Below are 21,549 nucleotides of genomic sequence, written 5' to 3'. Positions count from 1 at the left end.
CCCCCTCAAATCCATTCTGATTATAGCAACCAGGCATCTTTTCAAAATACAAATCGGAACATGTGGCAAACAATTACTAAGTCTCCATTGATCTTAGGGTGAATTACAAAATTAGATGGTCTGGCTTCTCCCTGATTCGGGATCTCATTCCCCACCTTCAACTTCTTTTCACTGGCTCTACCCCCTCAGCTAGTGCCAGTAACTCAGGACTTCTTCCTCATCCTGCGTATGTTCCCTGGACAGTCCTCATCTCTTGTGGCTTTCATTGCCTTCTACTGCCTGATGGCTGCCAAATCTAGATGTCCAGCTTCCTACCCTTTCCCTCCTTACCTCCTCACTGTTGCTGTTCTAGTTCACACCGCACTACCTTATCCTCTGTGGTACCCTCACTCCACTCCAGCCTCTCTATACTGCAGCCAGAGTGATCTTCCTAAAACAGAAGATAATACCACTTCCCTGAAGTTACCTTTCAGGAACTCTTCACTACCCCCACCAGTTTCTCAAAGGGAACACTACTGACACTTGGGGCAATTGCCCGATGTGGTATAGGATGTTTAGCATCTCTGTGCTTCCTCTTCCCATCCCCATTTCCAACCCTCTAGGAGGGCAGTTCCCAACATCCTTTTCACCTGTGGTGTGCTGCTCCTGACCAGATCCCTATATGCACGGGGCACTTGCTCCCTCAGCCATGCCCCTGCCATCCTCCAGCTCACAACCTGTAATCTGTCTGCCAAGGCCCCGGTACATTAGCCCAGAGTCTACTGTGAATGAATGAAGAAGTGAAGAGAGGACTAGAAGGCTGAGGGGCCAAATATCTGCACAAATGGGCTCTGCCACTGTGGATACAGTGTGCCCTCTGGTGGCCACCGCCTTCCCAGGCAATGAGCCTCCTAACACTTCTTCAGGCCTAGGCACTGGATTGTGGGACGATCAGTGCAACCAGTGCAAGACAGTTTCTCAAGTCTTCCACCACTATGGAGACAAAGCCTTGGTACTCTGCCAAGCCCCACTGCCTGCCCTGTGATGCCACCTCCTGACTCCCCTGGCTGTGGTCCCACTTATTTCCTCCCCCTTCCTCCTGCACTACCCATCAAATGAAGTTTTACTCAATGAGGGCTGCGCACACGATGTCCATCCACCTGCAATGCTGAGGCCTCTACCTGCAACAGCCCAGGAAGAGCTCACTGGCTACAATCATGAAGGTTTTCTTACTAAATATGACTGGCAGCTTTGTTTTCATCTCACCCTCACCTCGGCATTTATCAAGTAACTTCTCCGTCCATTTTAAAAACTCTTTCCTCCTGTGGACTTTATGACTCTTGGGCTGTTCTGTCTTCGATCTCAAACACACCCAAAGTTAAACTGCCTCCTCTCACTTCTTCCCCTCCTCATTTCCTGGCTGAAGCAATCCAAGTTAGGAGACACATGTGAGTTCTGGAGTCCAAGGGAAACCTAGGTTCTAACCCCAGTTCTACCCAAGCTGTATTACCATGGCCATCAAAGCCTGAGTGCCCTTATCTATAAAGAAGGAATTTTAGTTGCTACATGGTATTTTCTGGTTCCCCATCACCTTCACAAAGTCATCTCCTGGAAGACCATTAGACATGGCCCTTGCCTCACTTGCCAGACCCACTTCTACTTTGAATTATCTTTGGTTCCTTGAATATACCAGGTATACTGTATGTGCTAAATGTTGCCTGGACAGCCTTTCTTAAACCAGCCTCCACCCTTGCCACACCCAGCAACTACTACGTATCATCTGTTCTTCATGTTTGAGCTAAAATGTCACAGCCTTTGGGAAGTCAAGCTGGGTTAGGTGGCCCTCCCCTGATGATGGAAACTGTTTTATTCCCAGCAGCAACACAGGACCTAGTTACATATGGGTTGACCGAAGGAAAACAAGCAAACAAAAGACATAACGATGGTTTCCAGGAGTATATATTACACAGGTCTGAGTGCAAGAAATGGCAAACAACTGCTATGTTTGCTTTAAAAGCTCATCTGGAACCAATGCCAAATCCCGATGCTTTTGATGGCCCCCTGGTTCTTGGCCCCTCCAGAGGAGGCTGGACTCAGACTCCTGGGTGAGGGGGCAGCCTTGGCATGGAACGTCCTGCCTTCTGTCACCTGAGGCATCAGGCACTTGGGTGATGCTCAGGGCTGGATCCTCTTTCACTGCTTGTGCACACTCAGACTCCCATAGCCAGCCCTGGCTGGGATCCTCACAAGGTGGACAGGCACTGGGTGGCTGTGTCTTCCCCTGCTCCCTGGGAGACAGGTTCTTAGGGTGGGCTGGAGTTGTGGTTTCCAAATCCTGGAGGTTGACTAGCCCACCTGCCATGGTTGCCTTTCTGCTTGGGGATGCCCTGTCTGGGCCCTCAATATGGAATTTCCAGGACCACATGCCCAGCTTCCCAGAGGTGGAGCTGGGAGGAGAGCAACTGCTGGTGGGGGTGAGTCCTGAAGTGCTGGAAGAAAGTGCCGCTAGTGCCTGGGTGTGGAGGTGCTGAGCCTTCCAGCAACCTTCAGAAGGGATGGGGTCTGTGGCTCCAGACCTACCCAGGTTGGGGCCTGGTAAGGAGGAGCTGGCAGCCTCCTCAACGGCTTGTGGGCTCCCAAGCCTCCTGTGGGGACCGCTGGGACTTTCCCTTCTGGGAGGCCCCAGTGTGATCCCTGTCAATAGGCTTGGGACCACTGGGCCCGGGCTCCTAGGGTCTCTGGATGGGAAAGTTTCCTCTTCCCCACTCTCTCCTGTTCCTTTGGGGGCCACACTCTGGCTCACTGCTGGGTGAGGTGCCAGGCTCAGCTCCTGCGCACCCTGGCTGTTCTCAGGCCCCTCCTCGGTGTCGTCCTCTGAGGAGTCCACCTCACGAATGGCTTCTTGCTTCTGCAGCGACTCCCGTCGTTCAGCTCGGTCCTGCCGGAGGGTGCCTAGGGCCCGTGAGGGAGCAGGCTGCAGCACCCCCTTCCCTGGCAGGGCCCCCTTGCCAGACAGCACACCCCTGGCTCCAACTACCTCCAGAGGGCTCACTTCCCTGGGCGGCAGTTCCTTCTTTAGCTCAGAGTGGGGCAGGTCAAGGCTGTGCTTGCGAGAAGTGGCTAGCTTCTTCTCAGAAGCGGCAAGTGCTGCTGCCAGTTTCTCAGCTGACTGCACCCTCTTGAGTAGTGGTGAACGGGGTGGCTCCGCACTCTTGGGCCGCGAGAGTTGTCTGCCCAGGGGAGGTGACAAGTGAAGCTTTGTGGGAAAGGCCTGGGCTACATGGCCAGACAGGGGTGATGGGGACCGCTGAGGTGAAGCTGCTGGGGGTGGGGGAGAAGGGGTGTGGGCCAGTGGTGACAGTGGGATGCTGCCTGCTGACTTGCGCCGCGGAGAGCGGTACTGGCGTTGGAGCTTGGGTGCCAGACCGTGGAGGGAGCTGGGCCGTGTGTGCCCAGAGCCGGCTGGGGAACTGGGCACGCTGGAGCTGGGGGAGCTGCTCTGTGATGAATTCCCTCCCACTTTGTACAGAGACAGACAGACAGACAAAAGCAGAGCAGTGTTAGCTGTTAGAAGTGACGAAGGGCAAGACAGGGCTTAGCCCTGTTATGTCCCAGAAACCAAGCTACCCCCTTCCCCATCAATTAATTCCTCCCCAAGACTACAGGATCTTCCAGGGGGCGGCTGAATGAGAGATTCAGAGTGGGTCTGTGACAAGCACACAGGGTCTAGGACTCTCCTATTTCCCAGGGTTGTTTCTGACAGTTTTCTGTCAGGGAGCCCTTCGTACCTGAATGCACAGCATCGGGGGTCACCCGGTAGCCTTGAGTGGGAGATCGGGGGGAAAGGCTGTGGCTGTGTGTGGGAGAGCCTGGCCCACTCTCCCCTGATGACAAGGAGCGGTTAAGGGAAGAAAGGCTGCGGCTGGTGTGGAGCAGGGATACTTGCTTAGCGATCTTGCGGAACAGGGAGCTCCTTTTTCTGCTGTGGGGATAAGGGTCAAAGGCTGAGTCAATGCAGAGAGCACAGCACACCCTGGGCCCAGGGCCAAGGCACCCGGCACGTACCAGCACTCATGTGGCTCAGAGAAAACCCTCTGGACTGCACCTGGCTCACCTTTCTTGCCCATCCTTGCCGCGGCCCCTCTTGCTCCTTCGGGCCATCTTGGCCTTGTAGCTGCCCTTCCGTGCTGGCCCCACTTTAATGGATGTGTTCTCCAGGGGAGTTGTTGAAATGGCCACCTTGTTTCCACTCTGGAGAGCAGAGCATGAGGCCTAGGCTAAGCTGGAGCCATATGCTTCCCTCCTGGCATGGCTATACCACAGCATCAGCTTTTGCCCCTGCACCAACACATCTGAACCACGGGCCTGTATTATTCTGTCTTCACAGATGAGGAAATGTCTCCCATTGGAGCCCCAGAGTAGTCTGGGGTAAGAAGGTAGAGAACAGGCTAACCCATCCCATTCTGCAGCCCTACCCACAGCTCAGAAGGATCCCTGGGCCTTAGTCAGGGAGGGTGCCGCCTTGTGGAGAAAACTCTCTGTTGTGCCACATTCAAGTTCTGTGTGTACCTACATCTTTTTTTTTTTTTTTTTTTTTTTTTTTAAGACAGAGTCTCACTCTGTCACTCAGACTGGAGTGCAGTGGTGCAATCTCAGCTCACTGCAACCTCTGCCTCCTGGGTTCAAGCGATTCTCCTGCCTCAGTCTCCCAAGTAGCTGGGATGACAAGTGCCTACCACCACACTTGGCTAATTTTTGTATTTTTTAGTAGAGATAGAGTTTTGCCATGTTGGGCAGGCTGGTCTCAAACTCCTGACCACAGGTGATCTACCCACCTCGGCCTCCCAAAGTGCGGGGATTACAGGCGTGAGCTACCGTGCCCAGCCATTTTTTTTTTTTTTTTTTTGTATTTTTAGTATAGGCAGGGTTTCACCACGTTGGCCAGGCTGGTCTCGAACTTCTGGTCTCAAGTGATTCACCTGCCTCAGCCTCCCAAAGTGTTGAGATCACAGGCAGGAGCCACCGCGCCCGGGCTGTGTGTACCTACATCCATACTCAGTGTAGGTGTGTGTGCACCCAACTCACCCACTCCCCTAACTGCCATCACAGACTCACAGGCCGAGGTCATTCAGGGACCATGCGGGCAGCACGCCCTGCACTAACCTTCAGGATCAGCTCCACCACCTCTGTGTGCACCAGCCCATGCACAGGTTCCCCATTGACATGGGTGATGAGGTCACCTTGACGAAGCCCTGCCTCGCTGGCCGGACCTCCGTCCTCCACGTGCTGCCCCAGGAAGAGAATAGTACTCAGACTGGAGCCTGAACACGAAGTATGGGGCTTGGTTCTGCACATTAAGCTGTGAGCCCCTTCACCACCACCCTTTGACCCCCGAGCAGGGACAGATGGGCTCCACAAAGGGGAAGCCGGAAGGATGATGAAGCTGGGAGACAGCAGGTCTGGATGGTCAGACATACCCACACCATGTGGTGCACGGTGTAGACGTCGGAGTCACCCATGTAGACGCGAATGGCCCGCAGGGTGAAGCCATACTTCTTGCCAGCTCGGTGGATGATGATGGGAGGCCTCACGCTGCCAAGGGCTGGCAAGAAGTCCCTGCTTGGAGAAGAGTCCCGGGATGACGGGTTGGACGACTGAGAATGTGGGGACATGGGGCTGGCCAGCGGGGAGCAGGTGTGGTGTTCTAGAGAAGGAGAAGCCAGGACTTAGTGGATCAGAGGGCCTTGGCCTGGCCCACGGTCCAGTCTGTTGATTTCAGCACAACTCTAGTCACAGAGCCTGAGCCCAGGTCCATGTTCTCCACAGCCCCTGACCTGTGAAGCCCTCTCCTGTGCCCAGACCCCAAGAGACGGTGGTGGTGATGAGAAATGGCAGCTAGCATTATGTATCAAGGACTATGTAAGCTTATCATACATATTTAAATGTCACAATTAACTGATGAGCTGGCCACTATTATATCCACATTTCTGGATGAGAAACTTGAGGCTTAGAGGAGTTAAGCAACTTGCTCAAGGTCAAAAGCCTGTTAGTGATGGAGCCAGGATTTAAGTGTGAGCTCTCTGCCCCAAAGCCTGCACTTGTGACATGGTGCTGTCCTGCCTTCTGGCACATGTATATATACACAACCCCAGACACCAATACACACCTTCAGAGACCACAGTCTCTGAGATCCCTGCTTAATACATATACACCTGCCATGTGCAGAACCTTGCCAAGGCCTAGAGATTCTAAGGCCCTTCCTATGAGTTTTATCCCAGTTCCCCAGGGGCCTCACCGGAAGGAATGAGGAGTGAGAGGGCTGTGGCTGAGGCGGACTTGATCACTTTGTTGACAGGGCGAGTGGTGCGCTTCTCTGTTGAGTCCCCAGAGAGCAGCCGGTGGCGGGCCCTACGCACAGCCAGGTCACTGATGGCCTTTGCTGTGGCTCCCTCAGCCAGCTGCGGGGTCCCACGGCCTCTGGTCTCCATAGCTGTAGGCCCAAGGGAGCAGTGAGACCGCGATGCTGCTGAGCTTCCCCGCCCTGCAGTATCCTCCAGCTTAGGGCCTTTGGCCGCCCACTGGGCCATACCTGGACTGGAACCACTGCTCCGGCCAACAGCTTCCTCATCCAGCTTTGGCCGCTGCTCCCCTGAGCGTTCAGCAACAGGCCCAGAGGCCCCCTCTCCAGAGTGGGGAGTCAGGACCCATATCCCCTCCTGCGGTTGCCTCCTGAGGGCGCTGCTGGCCTCCTCAGGGCCCTCGGGGAACCGAGGCACATCCAGGAGGCCTGAGCAGCGGCGTCGCACTGTCATGGGAGGGCTGGAGTCACTCTCTGTGTGGGACGACTCAGACACCGACAGCCGCTTCCGTAATCTATGAGACACAAGGCCTGGGGTGAGATGGCCCAGGTGGTCCCCCTCCTCCTGCGAAGTCTCCTCAGGGGCACACAAGGGTTATAGTAACAGAATTTTCCTCCGCAGACATTCCTCTAGGAGTCACCCTTGTGAATGCCCCTCACTGCCACCTGCACTCCTCCGCGGCATCGGAGTCTCTCCCATGGTCTGTGACAAAGCAGGGATAGCTGTGTCGCCCACCCTGGGTGAACTCTGGGGTGCTCACATCTCAGGGGAGCCAATCACCCAGCTCCGGTCTCGGCCTTTGAGCCCTGCCAGGCCATCTGAGCGGTCCTCCTTCTCCTCACTCAGGCTGCGCTTGGTGGGGGGTGGTGTCCGGCGCTCCTCGAGCAGTGAGAGCCGCTCCAGGCTGCTGTACACCTGTGGGCACAGGGCATGCGCTGGGGATGGGCTCTGGCAGCCGTATCTCCCAAGTGGCATAAAGCATCGGAAACCTAGGAATTTCAACCAGTCGGCTCCTTCCCTCCTCCACACACCCCTGAATATTTGGGGAAGCGGTTATTCCACGGATCTGACCTGGCATCTCACGTCAGGGACTACGGTGGTTCTAGAAGCACCTATATATGGCTATATGTAGCCCCAGCCCTCAGCTCCTCTTTCTCTAGAGGCGGCCCCAACCCCAACTCCCTGAGCCTGCCCAGGTGTGCCCTTTGACAGGCCCTCTTCTTCTGATCCTCCAGCCTGTTCTGCCCATCCTGGGCCTCCTCAGTCACACCTTGCTGAACCTTGGAGAGCAGGAAGAGAACTGGCGGATCTCAAGGCAGCCATCTTCACTCACTTCTTCCTCATCCTCCGAGTCCATGTGGTGGTATCGCTCTGAGCGGGCTGGGCCAGACATAAAGGACACTTTCCTTCAGAGCCCTGCTGGTGGCCTCCTTGTGACCCCATTAGATTTCAGCAGAGCCCTGAGAAGTTGCTCCCAATGCCAAGTTCAGTGTGCACAGGTGTTTCTAGGCAAACAGGTAGGACCCATACTCCACTCCACACATTGGCGGCCTTACTGTCAAAATAGCTAGTATCGTCCTCTGATTCCAGCTGAGGAATAAATTCAGCTTTCTGGCGGAGAAGTCCTGTCCAGTCCAGACCAGTAAAGAATGGGTGCTGCTTCACCTCATAGGCACTGCCTGTGGAAAGGGAGGGCATGGGCAAGGGGGAAGGATGAGCCGCATGGAGTCCAGGTCAGCAAACCTCGTAAGAAGCCAGACCTTGAGAAGCTATACTCAGGGGGTCAGCTCAAGCATCTTCCCTTCCCTGCCTACAGGGAGCAGGGCAGAGTTTCAGGATCCAGAGGGGCTGCCCGTAACTGAAGCCTGAACCTCCAGGGTACATGGACTCAGCCTCCCTTACCCCTTTTCTAAGTAGTGGGAAAAGTTAGCAGGGCCTGCCCTACCTGTGCCCAGTCTCTCCAGAGGGTTCTGGTGGAGCAGTTTGGAGGTGAGGTCCTGGGCGTCTGGGGGCAGTGCATCATCACCCTCAGGCCACACAATCTCATCTGAAGTCATCAGGGGTGAGAGGGAGAGGAGAAATTGTGGGTAGAGTGGAGAGATGTAGAAGAGGGTCCCAGGACAATGTAAGGGAAGGAGTCAAAAAGGACCCAGCCCGGAGTCCCTGAATGCCTTGCCTGGGACCCCAGTCTTTAATTTTTTTAGGTTCCTAGACCATGGCTTGATCTATGATCCATGGTGGGCACTGCAAAGCTCTAGCTCACCCTGCTTTTATACTCCACAAAACATACACAGACATACCCCCCACACTTATGGGATGTGCACATACACAGAGAGGAACACACAGGTATATATGGGAGACACGTGAGGCCCTAGGGGACACAGTGTCCACATGTATGTACATGCAGAAACACAGAGACACCCACCCCCAAAGCAGCAGACATCACAAACACATGGTGAGTTCAGAACAAGAGCTCACAGGCCTCATGAGCTGCCTGCATACATCATAGTTGTGAATCCAGACTGTATCCCCACTGGGCCAGCAGGATAGTACCTACCACTGATCACTTGGCCAAAGAGCTCCTCCGGAGTGTCTCCAAAAAAAGGGACGCAGCCCACCAGGAACTCATACAGGATAATGCCCATGGCCCACCAGTCCACCGGCTTCCCATAGCCCTGGCGCAGGATCACCTCAGGCGCAATGTATTCTGGGGTCCCGCATACCTGGGCACAGAAAAGCCAGGCTGGCTCAGCCTCCTGAGGCTGCTCACTGGCATGACAGTGGGAGACGCGGGATGCTCCCACCTCGAACAGAAGAGTCTCTGAATGAAGACTCAGCCCACCTTAGTTAATGAACAAAATCAACAGAAGCCCCAGGGAACAAGAGTCGGAACTGTCAGCAGGTATTTGCTAATTAACAAAACTGTCTCATTCTAGCCCAGAACTACCATCCCTTAAGCCCTCAACACCCACCTCTGGCATCTGATCCCACAATTGGCCTCTGCACTCCAGCCTCTAACAGAACAGACCCTACTGGTTACGTAAGTACTACAGGGACTGGTGAATAGTCACAACCTGAAATGTCAAACCAGGGAACATCCAGAGGCTGCCTCTCAGGACACTGGGCCACAGCCCAATGGAAATTCAAACCTGTGTTCCAAGAACCTCAGGCTCCAGGAGAGCCTTGTCCTTGACTCAGGCTGGGAGATTCGGGACTGACCTCATATGAAACTGTGCTAACAGTTACATGACCTGTTTTCTCCAAACCCTGAGAAGGAAGATGACTTTGGATTTTATATCCATATGATTTTCATGGCTCATCCTGTTTTCCAAATGTGCTACCTATCTCAATGCCTCTCTGGAACCCAAAGGTAGAAAAGATAGGGGTTCCCAATCTTAACATCTAGCTACAAGGTAGGCATATGGCCCCAAGGCCTTATTCAAGGGCCTGGAATCTATGTGTGTGTATACAAATGTAGAGATGGGCTCTCACTATGTTGCCGAGGCTGGTCTTGAACTCCTGGCCTCAAGCGATACTCCTGCCTCAGCCTCCCAAAGGGTTGGAATTACGGGCATGAGCCACTGTGCCAGGACAAGGGCCCAGAATCTACCCTCCAATGTATCAACTATCCTTCCTTACCTGCTTGTCCAGGAATTCCCGGGCATCCTTTTCAATGTGACCCTCATACAAGTTCGTTGTCAGACTCATGAGACCAATTTTGGACAGTCCAAAGTCCGTGAGCTTGATGTGCCCCATTGATGTAATTAGGAGGCTGGGAGACCGGAGAAATAAAATTATGAAGTTATTCCTGGTTTTCTGAGAGCACTGATTTTAGTATATGCCCAATTTCCCCACTCAGGCTTCCATGGGGGCACTGTGAGACACAAGCTGGGCAGCTTCAGCAGGGGGACAGGCAGGCGTGGACACGTAAATCACTCTGGCTGTGTGAGTGCTGCATTCTGCACAAGCAACGAACCTGCCTTTTGCCCATTCCCACAACTCCATTTCTGTTCACGGCCCTAACTGTATTCTATATTGGGGGCAGGAGTCATTCAGTTGAACAACAGAGTTTCTTCTACAGAGCTGAGATCAGCCTTATTCTAAGGCTGGAGCCATTCCTAGTCCCCTCTCCCGATCTGAGTGGCCCACAATACTTCTGTTTCAGGGAGAGGGGCAGGGGGCACATAATTTTGTTCCATGTCCATGGCTGGTTTTGGGAGGAGGGTTAGTTGGGAGAAACTAGAACTAAGATTCCTTTATATATTCTGCCTGAGTCACTCATTTTGTGCTGAAGGCTTTACCCTGGCACCTTTTTATTCTAATGACTCCCCAAATAGTACCTCTGGCTGTGACTTCCTTTTTGAGCTCCAGGCCCACCCAACTGCCCATATGTCTTACAGGCACCACAAACTCAATCTGTCTAAAACAAAGTCGTGCCTCCCAACTGGTTCTCCTCCTCAGTGAAAAACAATAATTTCGGTTATCTATTGAGCTCTGTGCTAAGTGCTTTAAAAATATTCTGGCCCCTGAAAGGTTTTCTAGAGTAAGACGTCAAAGGTAGGTGTCATTATTCCCTATTTTAGAAAGCAGGTACGTGAGGGTCAGGGAAATTTTAATTAATAGACTCAAACTCATACTTAATAAGCAGAAGAGTGGCCATTTGAATTCAGGTCTGTCTTATGTCAAAGCCACTTTCTCCCACAGAGGCTTATCACCCTGCCCCAGTTCCAAGCTGGAAATCTGGAACACACCCCAGCCTCTTCTGTTCCCTTGCTTCCCTTCCTGCCCCACCCCAGCCTGGTCCTCTTTCCTGTTTCCCCACGCTGCCCTCTTCTTTCTACCCTGACCCCCTGCTCTGCTGCAGGCATTGCTGGCTTTGGTCTCAGTGTCTCTTTTCATCGGCAGAGCGAGCTTTCTAAACCTAAACCACAATCTGGGCATGCCACTCTATCATATCCTTGGTTAGCAGACCCTTCCAAGACTCTCTAGGCCCCTTTAAAATAAAACCCAAATGTAACAAAAGGGCCCTTGATGAACCAGTTCCTGCCTCTCTCTCCAGCCCTTTCTCTTACTACTCTCTCACCATCTAAGCTGTCACCACATTGTACTATTTGTAGTTCCTGAACAAGTGCTGTTCTCTCGCACCTGTGTGCCTCTGCACATTCTGCTCTCCTGCTTTAGAAAGCAGGTCTTCCTTTTTCCACTTGACTAATACCCTCTGAGAAGAAGCTCATATATATATATTTCTGTCTCCCACTGTAGACTTAAGTTCTACATGCCAGGGACTATATTTAAAACCCAGAATATAGTGCTTGGCACAGAGTAGATGTCAGTAAATGTCAGTAAACTTGTTTAACCATCTACTAGATGTGCTTATTCTTTTGTTCTTGCTTGGTTTCTTCAGTGGGGCTCCTCAATGACTCTTTTTTTTTTTTTGGAGACGGAGTCTCACTCTGTCACCCAGACTGGAGTGCAGAGGTGTGATCTTGGCTCACTGCAAGCTCCACCTCCCGGGTTCACGCCATTCTCTGGCCTCAGCCTCCCCAGTAGCTGGGACTACAGGCACCCGCCACCATGCCTGGCTAACTTTTTTTTTGTATTTTTCATAGAGACAGGGTTTTACCATGTTAGCCAGGATGGTCTCAATCTCCTGACTTCGTGATCCACCTGCCTCAGCCTCCCAAAGTGCTGGGATTACAGGCGTGAGCCACCGTGCCTGGCCTCTCAATGACTCTTTCATGTCAGCAAAGCCTTATAATATTCCAGCCAGACCTTGAGGCAATGATCTGCATCTGGGGTGGTCGGGGGGCTAGAGAACTAGGCCTAGATGGACACACACAGGAGCATGTTTTCCCAGTAGCCATCTGGATAGACTTAGAGCTACTGTGCTTGCCAACATTTTATCTAGAGACCCAAGAGGGAGACCCTGGACAAGGGACACAGATTATGGACATACTTGTCAGGCTTGAGGTCACGGTGCACGATGCCATAGTTGTGTAAGTACTCCAGGGCCAGCACAGTTTCCGCAAAGTATAGACGCACCATGTCCACAGGCAGGGCCCCAATATTCTTCAGCAGAGTGGCACAGTCTCCCCCTGCAACAAGCCCAGGCTACCATGAGGAAAGGATCCAGTTCCCTGCTCTAGCCAGCTCCCATCTGGCAGTTTCTGAGGTCCCAGAGGAGACAGTTTCATGGAATATCCTGGTGCTGGAGACTCTGATTCTAGCCCCTTTGCTGCTGGCATGGGTGGGAGACACGGTGATATGGTTTGGCTGTGTCCCCACCCACAGCTCATCTTGAATTGTAGCTCCCATAATTCCCATGTGTTGTGGGAAGGGACCTGGAGGGAGATAACTGAATCATGGGAGTGGGTCTTTCCCATGCTATTCTCGTGATAGTGAATAAGTCTCATGAGATCTGATGGTTATTTTTATTTATTTATTTTTTTGAGGCAGAGTCTTGCTCTGTCGCCCAGGGTAGAGTGCAGTGGTGTGATCTCAGCTCACCGCAACCTCCGCCTCCCAGGTTCAAGCGATTCTCCTGCCTCAGCCTCCCGAGTAGCTGGGATCACAGGCGTGTGCCACCACACCCAGCTAATTTTTTTGCATTTTTTTGTAGAGATAGGGTTTCGCCATGTTGGTCAGGTTGGTCTTGAATTCCTGACCTCAGGTGATCTGCCTGGCTCAGCCTCCCAAAGTGCTGGGATTACAGGTATGAGCCACCATGCCTGGCTGAGCTGATGGTTTTATAAAGGGGAGTTTCCCTGCACAAGCTCTCTCTTGTCTGCCGCCATGTGAGACATGCCTTTCACCTTCTGCCATGATTGTGAGGCCTCCTCAACCACATGGAACTACAAGTCCATTAAACCTCTTTCTTTTGTAAATTGTACAGTCTCTGGTATGCCTTTATTAGCAGCATGAAAAGGGACTAATACACAGGGTATGGAGCGGGACGCAAAGTAAAGTGAATCTGCTGATAGCTGTCATGGACATTTTTCAGGCCAGAGAGGGAAGGAACCCAGGTTTTTATTAAAAGGAATGGCAAAAATGCCATTACTTTTGTACCAGCCCAATATTTTAGGACAGGAATACTGCATAGTGTAAACACATCTGGCTGAGACATTAACATTTGTTCATGTTACTTCCTTCTTACTGGCTTTTAGTTTCTGGGTAGAGTAACACTGTGAACTCCCAGCATGTACCCAGTAAACACTAAAGGACATTTTTTTTCAGCTTCAGCTTCAAGACTAGGCACAATATCTTCGGAGGCTGTACACATAGTGAGAATGTGAGAGGGAAGGCCACTGGCAAAGCTGCTGCCTCTCTCCAGAACTATGCCCCGTGTTGCTCTTCTGTTCTACTCACAGAGCATTTTGCATGGTTTTAAGGGGTGTCCCCTTTGCAAGCCAGTCAGGGTAATTAATGGCTTTCCTTTCTTCTGAGGGTCCAGATGCAATCCTCTGAACACCCAATCTTGGGCTTTTGCAGCTCTGCTGCCTCCTCTGTTGCTGTCTGATACCAGCAGTAGAGAGAGTGCAGGCTTTGGGGTGCAGGATTCTACAGCTGCTGGCCTGCTACTTCCTATCCCAGAGTGCCTCTCATGGCAGAGGCAGGCAGCTTTGTGCCCACCATGGCCAAATGGTCTCTGTGATCCTGAGGCAGAAACCAATGCCAAAGGTGGACTGGAAAGCTGGGCCCTGAAACTTCACCTCTGTAAAAAAGCTGCTGGTCCCTGTTTAAGGCTCAGATTGTGCCTTGGCCTCCATGCCAGGCCACCTTTGCCTCAGTACCTTCAACATACTCCATCACCATGCACAAGTGGCGCTTGGTCTCAAAGGAGCAGAACATGCTGACCACAAAGGGGTTCTCAGCGAAAGTCAGTATGTCACGCTCCACGAAGGCCTGCTGGATCTGGTTCCGTAGGATCAGGTTCTGCTTGTTGATCTTCTTCATGGCAAAGCGCTGCCGGGTGGACTTGTGCCGCACCAGGAATACAGCCCTGGGAAACACAGTCCGGCCCATCCCCCATGGACCCTCAGCACCAGAGCTGTGCTCTCTGCCACCCAAACTGCCTTCTCTCACACCTTAATTAATGCACAGAACAAGGGGGCAGGGCATGCATACCAATGAGAAGGATCTGGGACCCCCTAGCCCATAGAACTCTTAAACTTCCTGACAGACCATGTCCTGATGACACGGCTCAATGCTTCCCCAGAGCTCAGGGAGAGGAGGATGCGTGGTAACAAGAGGTGTGGGAATCTTGTCTAGGAAAGGAACAATGATCGATGTCAGAGGAATCTGAACTCCTGCCCACCCAGGAGGCTTCTGGGAGTGAGAAGGTCCACCCTGAGGCATCTGCCCAGAGGACTGGGCAGCATACACTCTCACATGGAAGAGATCAAAGGCTGACCTGGCTTCAGTCCTGGCCACACCCTGACCCCTGCCTTTACCCATAGGCGCCATTGCTGATGAGCTTAATGGTCTCGAAGTCCTCTTCAGAGGGTGTCTTTTTAGATGGCAGAGATGCCCCACGGCCCTGGAAGACAAGGGGAAAGGCAGGAGACAGGCATGCTTCTCAGAGCCCATATCCTTGCAGAAGCTGTGGCTCTAGCGTTCTCAGCTCTTAGCTCTAGCGCAGTCCCCTGCCCATTCTTCTGGGAGTAGAATGACTTCTCAGTGTTTGCTGTCACCAATTCCCCCATCCCTTCTTCAGATATTCTCTTAAAGAGAACTCACAGCTCTTTGCTTCGTAGGGCCCAGGCTCCAGGAATGGGGCAGGAGCTCAGGGTTTTTACCTCAATAGAATCATCTGTCTCTGGAGTGTCAGGACTGTCACAGCTGCTCAACTGGGCCATTTCTGGAAACAAAACAAAGACACAAGAGAAGAGTGCGTGGCAATGTCAGGTATCTCAGCAGTATCCTCAGATCACACAACAGGTGCATGTAGGGTAGGCATTAATGCTTTTTGCATCAGCCTAGGACGTGAATTCAGTCCCATGGCACTATACCCAATGTAGTCCCAGCTTTTGGACCAGGAAACAAGCCAAATCCTACTGCTACTCCCATTTCCAGAAGTCCATTGCCATTCACAGGGCCTGGCAAATTCTATAAACTTGGGAAATTTCCTGGAAAACAGGACCTGAAACTGGGTTACTAGTTCCCATCCTGCTGGCCAAGACTGCGTCACTGGATGGGGCTGGGAAGCACAGAGGGCAGGAGCAGGATACCTACAGACCAGGGACTTGGAGGCCCATGGTTGCTGCAGGGGCTCAGCAGAAGCCCAGAAGAATGGCGGTATCCTCTGAAGCCCTGTGCTGGACCACCCTAAAGACACAGGAAGACCTGTAAGGTGGCCAAGAGGAGAGGCAAGGTGCAGAGGAGGTGTCCATTTTTGCAAATGTGATTGTGGCTCTTTGTTGTTGACCTCTTTGGAACTGAGGTTCTAAATGCAACTCAGCCGGGCCGATGCAATCCAGGCTGGGATCTACCAGGCAGATGTGAACAGCAGTTCCAAAGGAAAGACTGTTTTGTCACAGAGATCACAGTGTATATCCTAAATTCCTGAAGCCCCTGGGGCCATGCTGTGTCCACGTCCAAGCTAAGTCTCTTCTCCAAGCAGCTTCCCTGCTGTTAAAGCTTGCCAGCAGCGGTGGGGCCTCTCTGCAGCCACCAGGCAGTATGCTCACCCTCTAGGGGATCCCGTGTGAGGCCCAGCTGGCTAACGATGTAGCGGGGAATGTCACATTTAATCCCTTGTCCCTCTTTGGCGTGGCCCTCAGCTGCTTCTAATAGGTGGTAGAACTCTTCAGGGTCAAACTCCTGTACCAAGGGAGAGAGGCAGTCAGTGGTGACAGATAGAAGCAAAAGCTGCTGGCCTCTTTGGTTTTAGAGCATATAGTAGACTGAGATGAACAAGACTTTCTCTGTGACAGGACATTCCCACCCCTCAATATTCAGAAATAACATGATTCAGGGATCACAGGAATGGGGATGAAGATGTCTTACAGGTCACCTCCAGATTGGACATACTCAGCATATGGTATCTTCCTGGCAATAAGAACTAGAGGTTTTACTCTAAAGAGAGCTCAGCCTACTGATCTGGTCCCATGCCTTACATCAGCCAGTTGGCACTGTCTGGTGTATTCAGATGCCCAGTCCACAGCAGTCCTGGCACACACTCAATTATGACTCATAAGAGCTTTGGCACAGCCCTACTGGTGCATGCATACCTTCAAATATTTACTGGGCACCTCCTGTGCGCTAGAGGCTGGAGATCCATTGAAAAGCACAGTCCTTGTCTGCACATAATAACTGAGTGCCTACTAAGTGCCACACACTGGGTTAAACCTTCTAGCAACTCTTTGACCTCACTGAGGAAATCAAGGCTCGCAGGGATGCACTGATTTGTCCATAATCACGGAGGTAGGAAGGAACAGAAAACCAGCATTCAGCCCAGGTCTGACTCCAAGCCCCTGCTTAGCCAAGGACTTCGTGTTCTTGAGGGAGAGGCTTTCTGCTCTATCACAGCACTAGCCTCTGCTCTGAACTTTGTTCTCATTCCCTGTGGTCTCACTGTTTTGGAGAACTGTACTTATCTGGATATAACCTAAGCCAGACCTGGAAGCCCTTTTAACTTCTTATTCTTCCTTAGCTCCTATTTGGTCAGAATGTCTCTCTCATAAATACCCCTCTAATCCACCTCTTTCTCTCTGTTATCCTACCATTCATTGTCTGAGTTCTGGCCACCCCATCTCACATGAATTGCTTTGAGTACCTCTGCCCTGATGTCCCTGGCTCATCCTGCCCTCTCTTCCAATTCACTATCCATGTTGCAGCCAAAGTAATCTTTCTTAGGACTAAATCTGATATAATATTTACATAGAAATAAATAGGAACCAATTACTGATACATGCAACAACATGCATGAATTTCTACAAACATGCTGAGTGAAAAGAAGTCAGAACATACTACAGAAACCACACAGAAACATGGTTTCATTTCTAGGAAACTGTACAAAAGGCAAACCCATCCCTAGTGAAACAAAGCAGGTAAGTTATTGTCTGGGAGCAGGAGGAAGAGGGGACTGACTCCAAAGGGGCACAAGGGAACTTATCTGATAGAAATATTCTCTATGTCAGCTGTGGCCATGATTCTACAAGTGTATATTTGTTAAATCTCAATGAACTGTACCATCAAAGGGATATATTTTATTGTATGAAAATTATACCTTAATAATACTGTTTAAGTAAATGTGGCCATGTCACATTCTTACCTAAACTTCCTGGTGCCTCCAAGTGGCTGTATGGGTAATGCAAAACTCCAGAGCCGAGAACCCGACACCCTCCGTGACCCTGTCACAGTCCTACCTTCCAGGCTTACCTCTCAGCACTTCTTCAAACCCACCCTGTGCTGCACTGAATGCCCCTTCCCATGCTCCCTATCTGGGAAACAGACTCACCCTTCAGTTTGCTGAATAAGCCTCATGTCCCCCAGGGAGCATTCACTGAATGTTCCTTCCAGGAAGACTAAAGCACTTCCTTTTCCAGGTTCCCATTGCATTGCGTACTGACCTCAACTGCAACACTTCTTGCAGTACTGTAATTACTATTTACATGTCCTCATGCCTCATGCTTCCCAACTCCACTGTAGAGGAAACATCCCAAGATCAGAGACTGTGCTTTATTCATGTCTGTATCTCCAGTGTCTAGCACGAAGTAGGTACTCAGTCAAGTTTGCTGAAAATTAAATGAAGGACTCAACTTGTGCAAACTAAACTGGGCTATGCTCCTGATGCTCCTCAACCCCAAGGCCCCCACTGAGGTGAGCCCTGATCATGTGAGGGTAGGCTAGACTAATACTTCTCCCTGCCACATCCCCTCAGGACCATACACTTGTCCTCACAAAAATCTGTTTAGTCTCCCACTGGTGGCAAATCATATTTAAATAAGGACCTAAGCGACAGAGATGGCAGTGGTTACCACCACAGTTTTGCTGTCATCAGGATACTTCCTCCATAGCCCTCCTCCAAATCTGCCCACCCGACTTTCCTAGAGTCCACTCACCAGGCATTCCAGGAGACGTGCTGGGCGGGCAATGACAATCATCAGCTTTTTCACCAGCTGCATTACAAAAGCCACTTCCGAGCTCTCTGAGCGCTCATGAGCCTATAGAGAAAAGAAGGGCTGCTTAAACAATCTATTGGCCCAGTGTGGCTGGGCTAAGCAGGACCAGACTGGGCAGAGCTGAATCCAGGGAGAAACAATTCAGTAGCACAGAGAGCTCCGCCAAGCAAGGAACTCCGAGAAGGCTGGCTGGCTGTGAGAGGGAGCGAGTTGCTCACAGGGAACCATTTGAGCTTTAGAACACTACATGACACCGAGAAATGCCACACAGACATACAGCTGTACCTGCTCCTCCATCCAACAAGCCTCACTTACCCTGCAGACCCCAGCTCAAGGGGCAACTCTCAATGGCGCCTTCACTGATGTTCACTTTCCACTCTAGACTGTAAGGAGTAGAAAGACCTCAAAGCTGAGGGTGATATGACCAGAAAGGTACTTCAGAAGGATCACTCTGGCTGCAGTGTAGAGGGTACACTAAAGAGGGCAAGCCTAAATGCAGGAAAACCCATTAGCAGGCAACTCTAATAATTCAGATGAAAAAGGCATAGGTCGGCTGGGTGCAGTGGCTCACGCCTGTAATCCCAGCACTTTGGGAGGCCGAGGCAGGCGGATCACGAGGGCAGGAGATCGAGACCATCTGGCGAACGCAGTGAAACCCCGTCTCTACTAAAAATACAAAAAAATTAGCCAGGCGTGGTGGCGGGCGCCTGTAGTCTCAGCTACTTGGGAGGCTGAGGCAGGAGAATGGCATGAACCTGGGGGGCGGAGCTTGCAGTGAGCCGAGATGGCGCCCCTGCACTCCAGTCTGGGCGACAGAGCAAGATTCCGTCTCAAAAATAAATAAATAAATAAATAAATAAATAAATAAATAAAAGAAAAAGGCATGGGTCAAGGCAGAAGAATGCAGACAAAGGGACAGGTGTGAGCTACTACCAAAGCAGATAAGGGTGAAAGCAGCACAAACAGAAGGCAACTCCAACTTCAATTTTAGGAAAATTTCAATGAATACGTGAAATAGTAACTATAAGAAGCCATTTAGGTGATAGGTAAAGAATGTACTGCCTTTGGTTTTAGAGAAAGAACAGCTAGGCAGAAAAGATAAGCTCAGTTCTAGGCGTGTAGAGTTTCAGGCACCTATACGAGAGAGTCTCTTGGGTATCTGCTTGGTCCAGGGGCCTTTCTCTTTTTCCCTGAGAACTGCTCTGGTTTCTAGGAGCCACATTTGTACTGTGTGTCTGCGCCTTCCCTCCCACCTCTAATAGCTGACCAGGGAGGATCACTTTCCTAGGAATTTAAAAAAGGATAGAAAGATAATTGTTAACATCAGTGTGGCAGAAACTGTTTAAGAACTGTGACAAGGGATGGCCGTACCTACCATGGAGACAGAGAAAAGATGCATACAGGAAAAGAAAGAATGAAGACTTCCTGAGCTTCCTGGAGCTTCTGGTTTCTAGTTCTGGTTCCTTTTTAAGGTCTGGTTATATCCCTCGCTTCAATTCTCTAAGACCTACCCCTTTTACTCTTATAATGTTTCCCTTTACTGTTTAAACTATTCTGAGTCAGATTTCTATTATGTGTAACCAAAGAATAAGAACCAATATGGGGAAGTCAAAGTGGAGGAGTCCACCAGGCAGCTGGGTGCACTGATCTGAAGCTCAGGAGAACAGTAAGAGTGGCAGCCACATGTGGAAGTCCTCAGCGTAGCGATGACAACTGAAGACATGGGAGCAGGTGGTAAGACATCAGAGAGAGAGTGGAGGAAGGGGAAAGGGGAAAACAGGCATGCAGGATGGTGCCCTGTGACACACCAGTATGAAGGGGTGGGCAGCAAAGGAACTTGTGAAGAGGCAGCAAGACTGGTGAGAACGGTGAATTGACAACTGGGGAAGGGGGTTCAGGAAGTATCCGCTGTGCTCCACAGGGAGGTGGCAGAAGATGGGAACTGAAAGCAGACACAGGATTTGGCAATTGGCCAGTGAGTTCCTTGGTGAATTTTGCCTGAACAGTTTTGGTAAGGTGGGAAGGGAAACCGGAAGGCAGAAGATTGAGTAGTAAATAGGATACAAGGAAAGAAAAACAGTAAATGAGGACTTTTCTTTTTTTAAAGTATTGGTTATGAAATGAAGAGAAAGGATAAGTGGTTGGTGAAATCCCATTTATTCTTTTAAAACCTGTCTCCTGTTCCCAACACACATATACATACACATGTGAAGAAAAAGAAGTAATTGCTGTCTTTAACATGTTCTCCTGGCTGTTCGTGCATACCACATGGTACTGTCATGCTGTTTCATAAAGAGCTGTCTGTCTCTACAGCTACACTGCTGGGCCTAGTGAGTAAAGAGGCTCTGTGTCTTTTTCTTTTTCTTTTTTTTTTTTTTGAGACAGAGTTTCGTTTTCATTGCCCAGGCTGGAGTGCAATGGCTCGATCTTGGCTCACCGCAACCTCCGCCTCCCAGGTTCAAGCGATTCTCCTGCTTCAGCCTCCCGAGTAGCTGGGATTACAGGCATGTGTCACCATGCCCAGCTAATTTTGTATTTTTAGTAGAGATGGGGTTTCTCCATGTTGGTCAGGCTGGTCTGGAACTCCCGACCTCAGGTGATCTGCCTGCCTCAGTCTCCCAAAGTGCTGGGATTACAGGCGTGAGCCACCGTGCCTGGCCCTTTTTCTTTCCTCAAATGCTAAGCCTAGCAGAGTGCCTCCTAGACAGCAGATGTCAGTCAGTGTTTGTTGACTGTTTGAAAATGTATGCTCTTAGGCTCTGGAATAAGCCAAACCTGGGACTGGGTCCTGGTTTTGCTACTTAAAAATATAGGTTATCTTGAGCTAACTTAGTTTCCTCATCTGTAAATTTAGGAAATAATATTAAGTACCTTCCTTACAGGGTTATGAAGATTTCATCAGATAAATTAAACGAAGTAATGTAGTGTCTAGCATGTATTAAATGCTCCATAAATGTTACTGATTTTTATTATTCTAAAATCTGACCAGGTCATTTTTCAGTTTGTCACACTGGATGATACCCACTGCCTTCATGATACAATCTAAGCTCCTCACAAGGCCCTTCAGCATCTGGCCCCCAGTCCAACTC

General features: G+C 50.9%; 1 protein-coding gene across 11 annotated transcripts in view; it reads right to left on the bottom strand.

The window, feature by feature from the left end:
* Positions 1-1,922: 1,922 nt before the first annotated feature.
* Positions 1,923-21,549, bottom strand: part of MAST2 (microtubule associated serine/threonine kinase 2) — a 256,248-nt gene continuing 236,621 nt past the window's right edge. For 8 of the 11 annotated variants that reach the window (XM_050801476.1, XM_050801494.1, XM_050801503.1 and 5 more), the window contains 19 exons: positions 18,401-18,502; positions 16,025-16,157; positions 15,134-15,195; positions 14,789-14,874; positions 14,129-14,337; positions 12,295-12,433; positions 9,978-10,110; positions 8,896-9,061; positions 8,284-8,385; positions 7,895-8,017; positions 7,609-7,718; positions 7,099-7,253; positions 6,569-6,852; positions 6,275-6,469; positions 5,457-5,683; positions 5,143-5,265; positions 4,094-4,230; positions 3,768-3,961; positions 1,923-3,498 (listed from right to left, as the gene is read on the bottom strand). In XM_050801476.1, the coding sequence (XP_050657433.1) occupies positions 1,979-3,498; positions 3,768-3,961; positions 4,094-4,230; positions 5,143-5,265; positions 5,457-5,683; positions 6,275-6,469; positions 6,569-6,852; positions 7,099-7,253; positions 7,609-7,718; positions 7,895-8,017; positions 8,284-8,385; positions 8,896-9,061; positions 9,978-10,110; positions 12,295-12,433; positions 14,129-14,337; positions 14,789-14,874; positions 15,134-15,195; positions 16,025-16,157; positions 18,401-18,502 (4,200 nt within the window). In that variant the 3' untranslated portion in view covers positions 1,923-1,978. The remainder of the gene's footprint in view (positions 3,499-3,767; positions 3,962-4,093; positions 4,231-5,142; positions 5,266-5,456; positions 5,684-6,274; positions 6,470-6,568; positions 6,853-7,098; positions 7,254-7,608; positions 7,719-7,894; positions 8,018-8,283; positions 8,386-8,895; positions 9,062-9,977; positions 10,111-12,294; positions 12,434-14,128; positions 14,338-14,788; positions 14,875-15,133; positions 15,196-16,024; positions 16,158-18,400; positions 18,503-21,549) is intronic. The other 3 variants (XM_050801486.1, XM_050801517.1, XM_050801559.1) reach the window with 2 other exon arrangements.

The sequence above is a fragment of the Macaca thibetana genome, chromosome 1 (assembly GCF_024542745.1).
Source record: "Macaca thibetana thibetana isolate TM-01 chromosome 1, ASM2454274v1, whole genome shotgun sequence".
In the NCBI taxonomy this organism is placed as follows: Eukaryota; Metazoa; Chordata; class Mammalia; order Primates; family Cercopithecidae; genus Macaca; species Macaca thibetana.
Note: the sequence above shows the minus strand (reverse complement) of the source record. Positions and strands in the feature narration are given on the sequence as shown.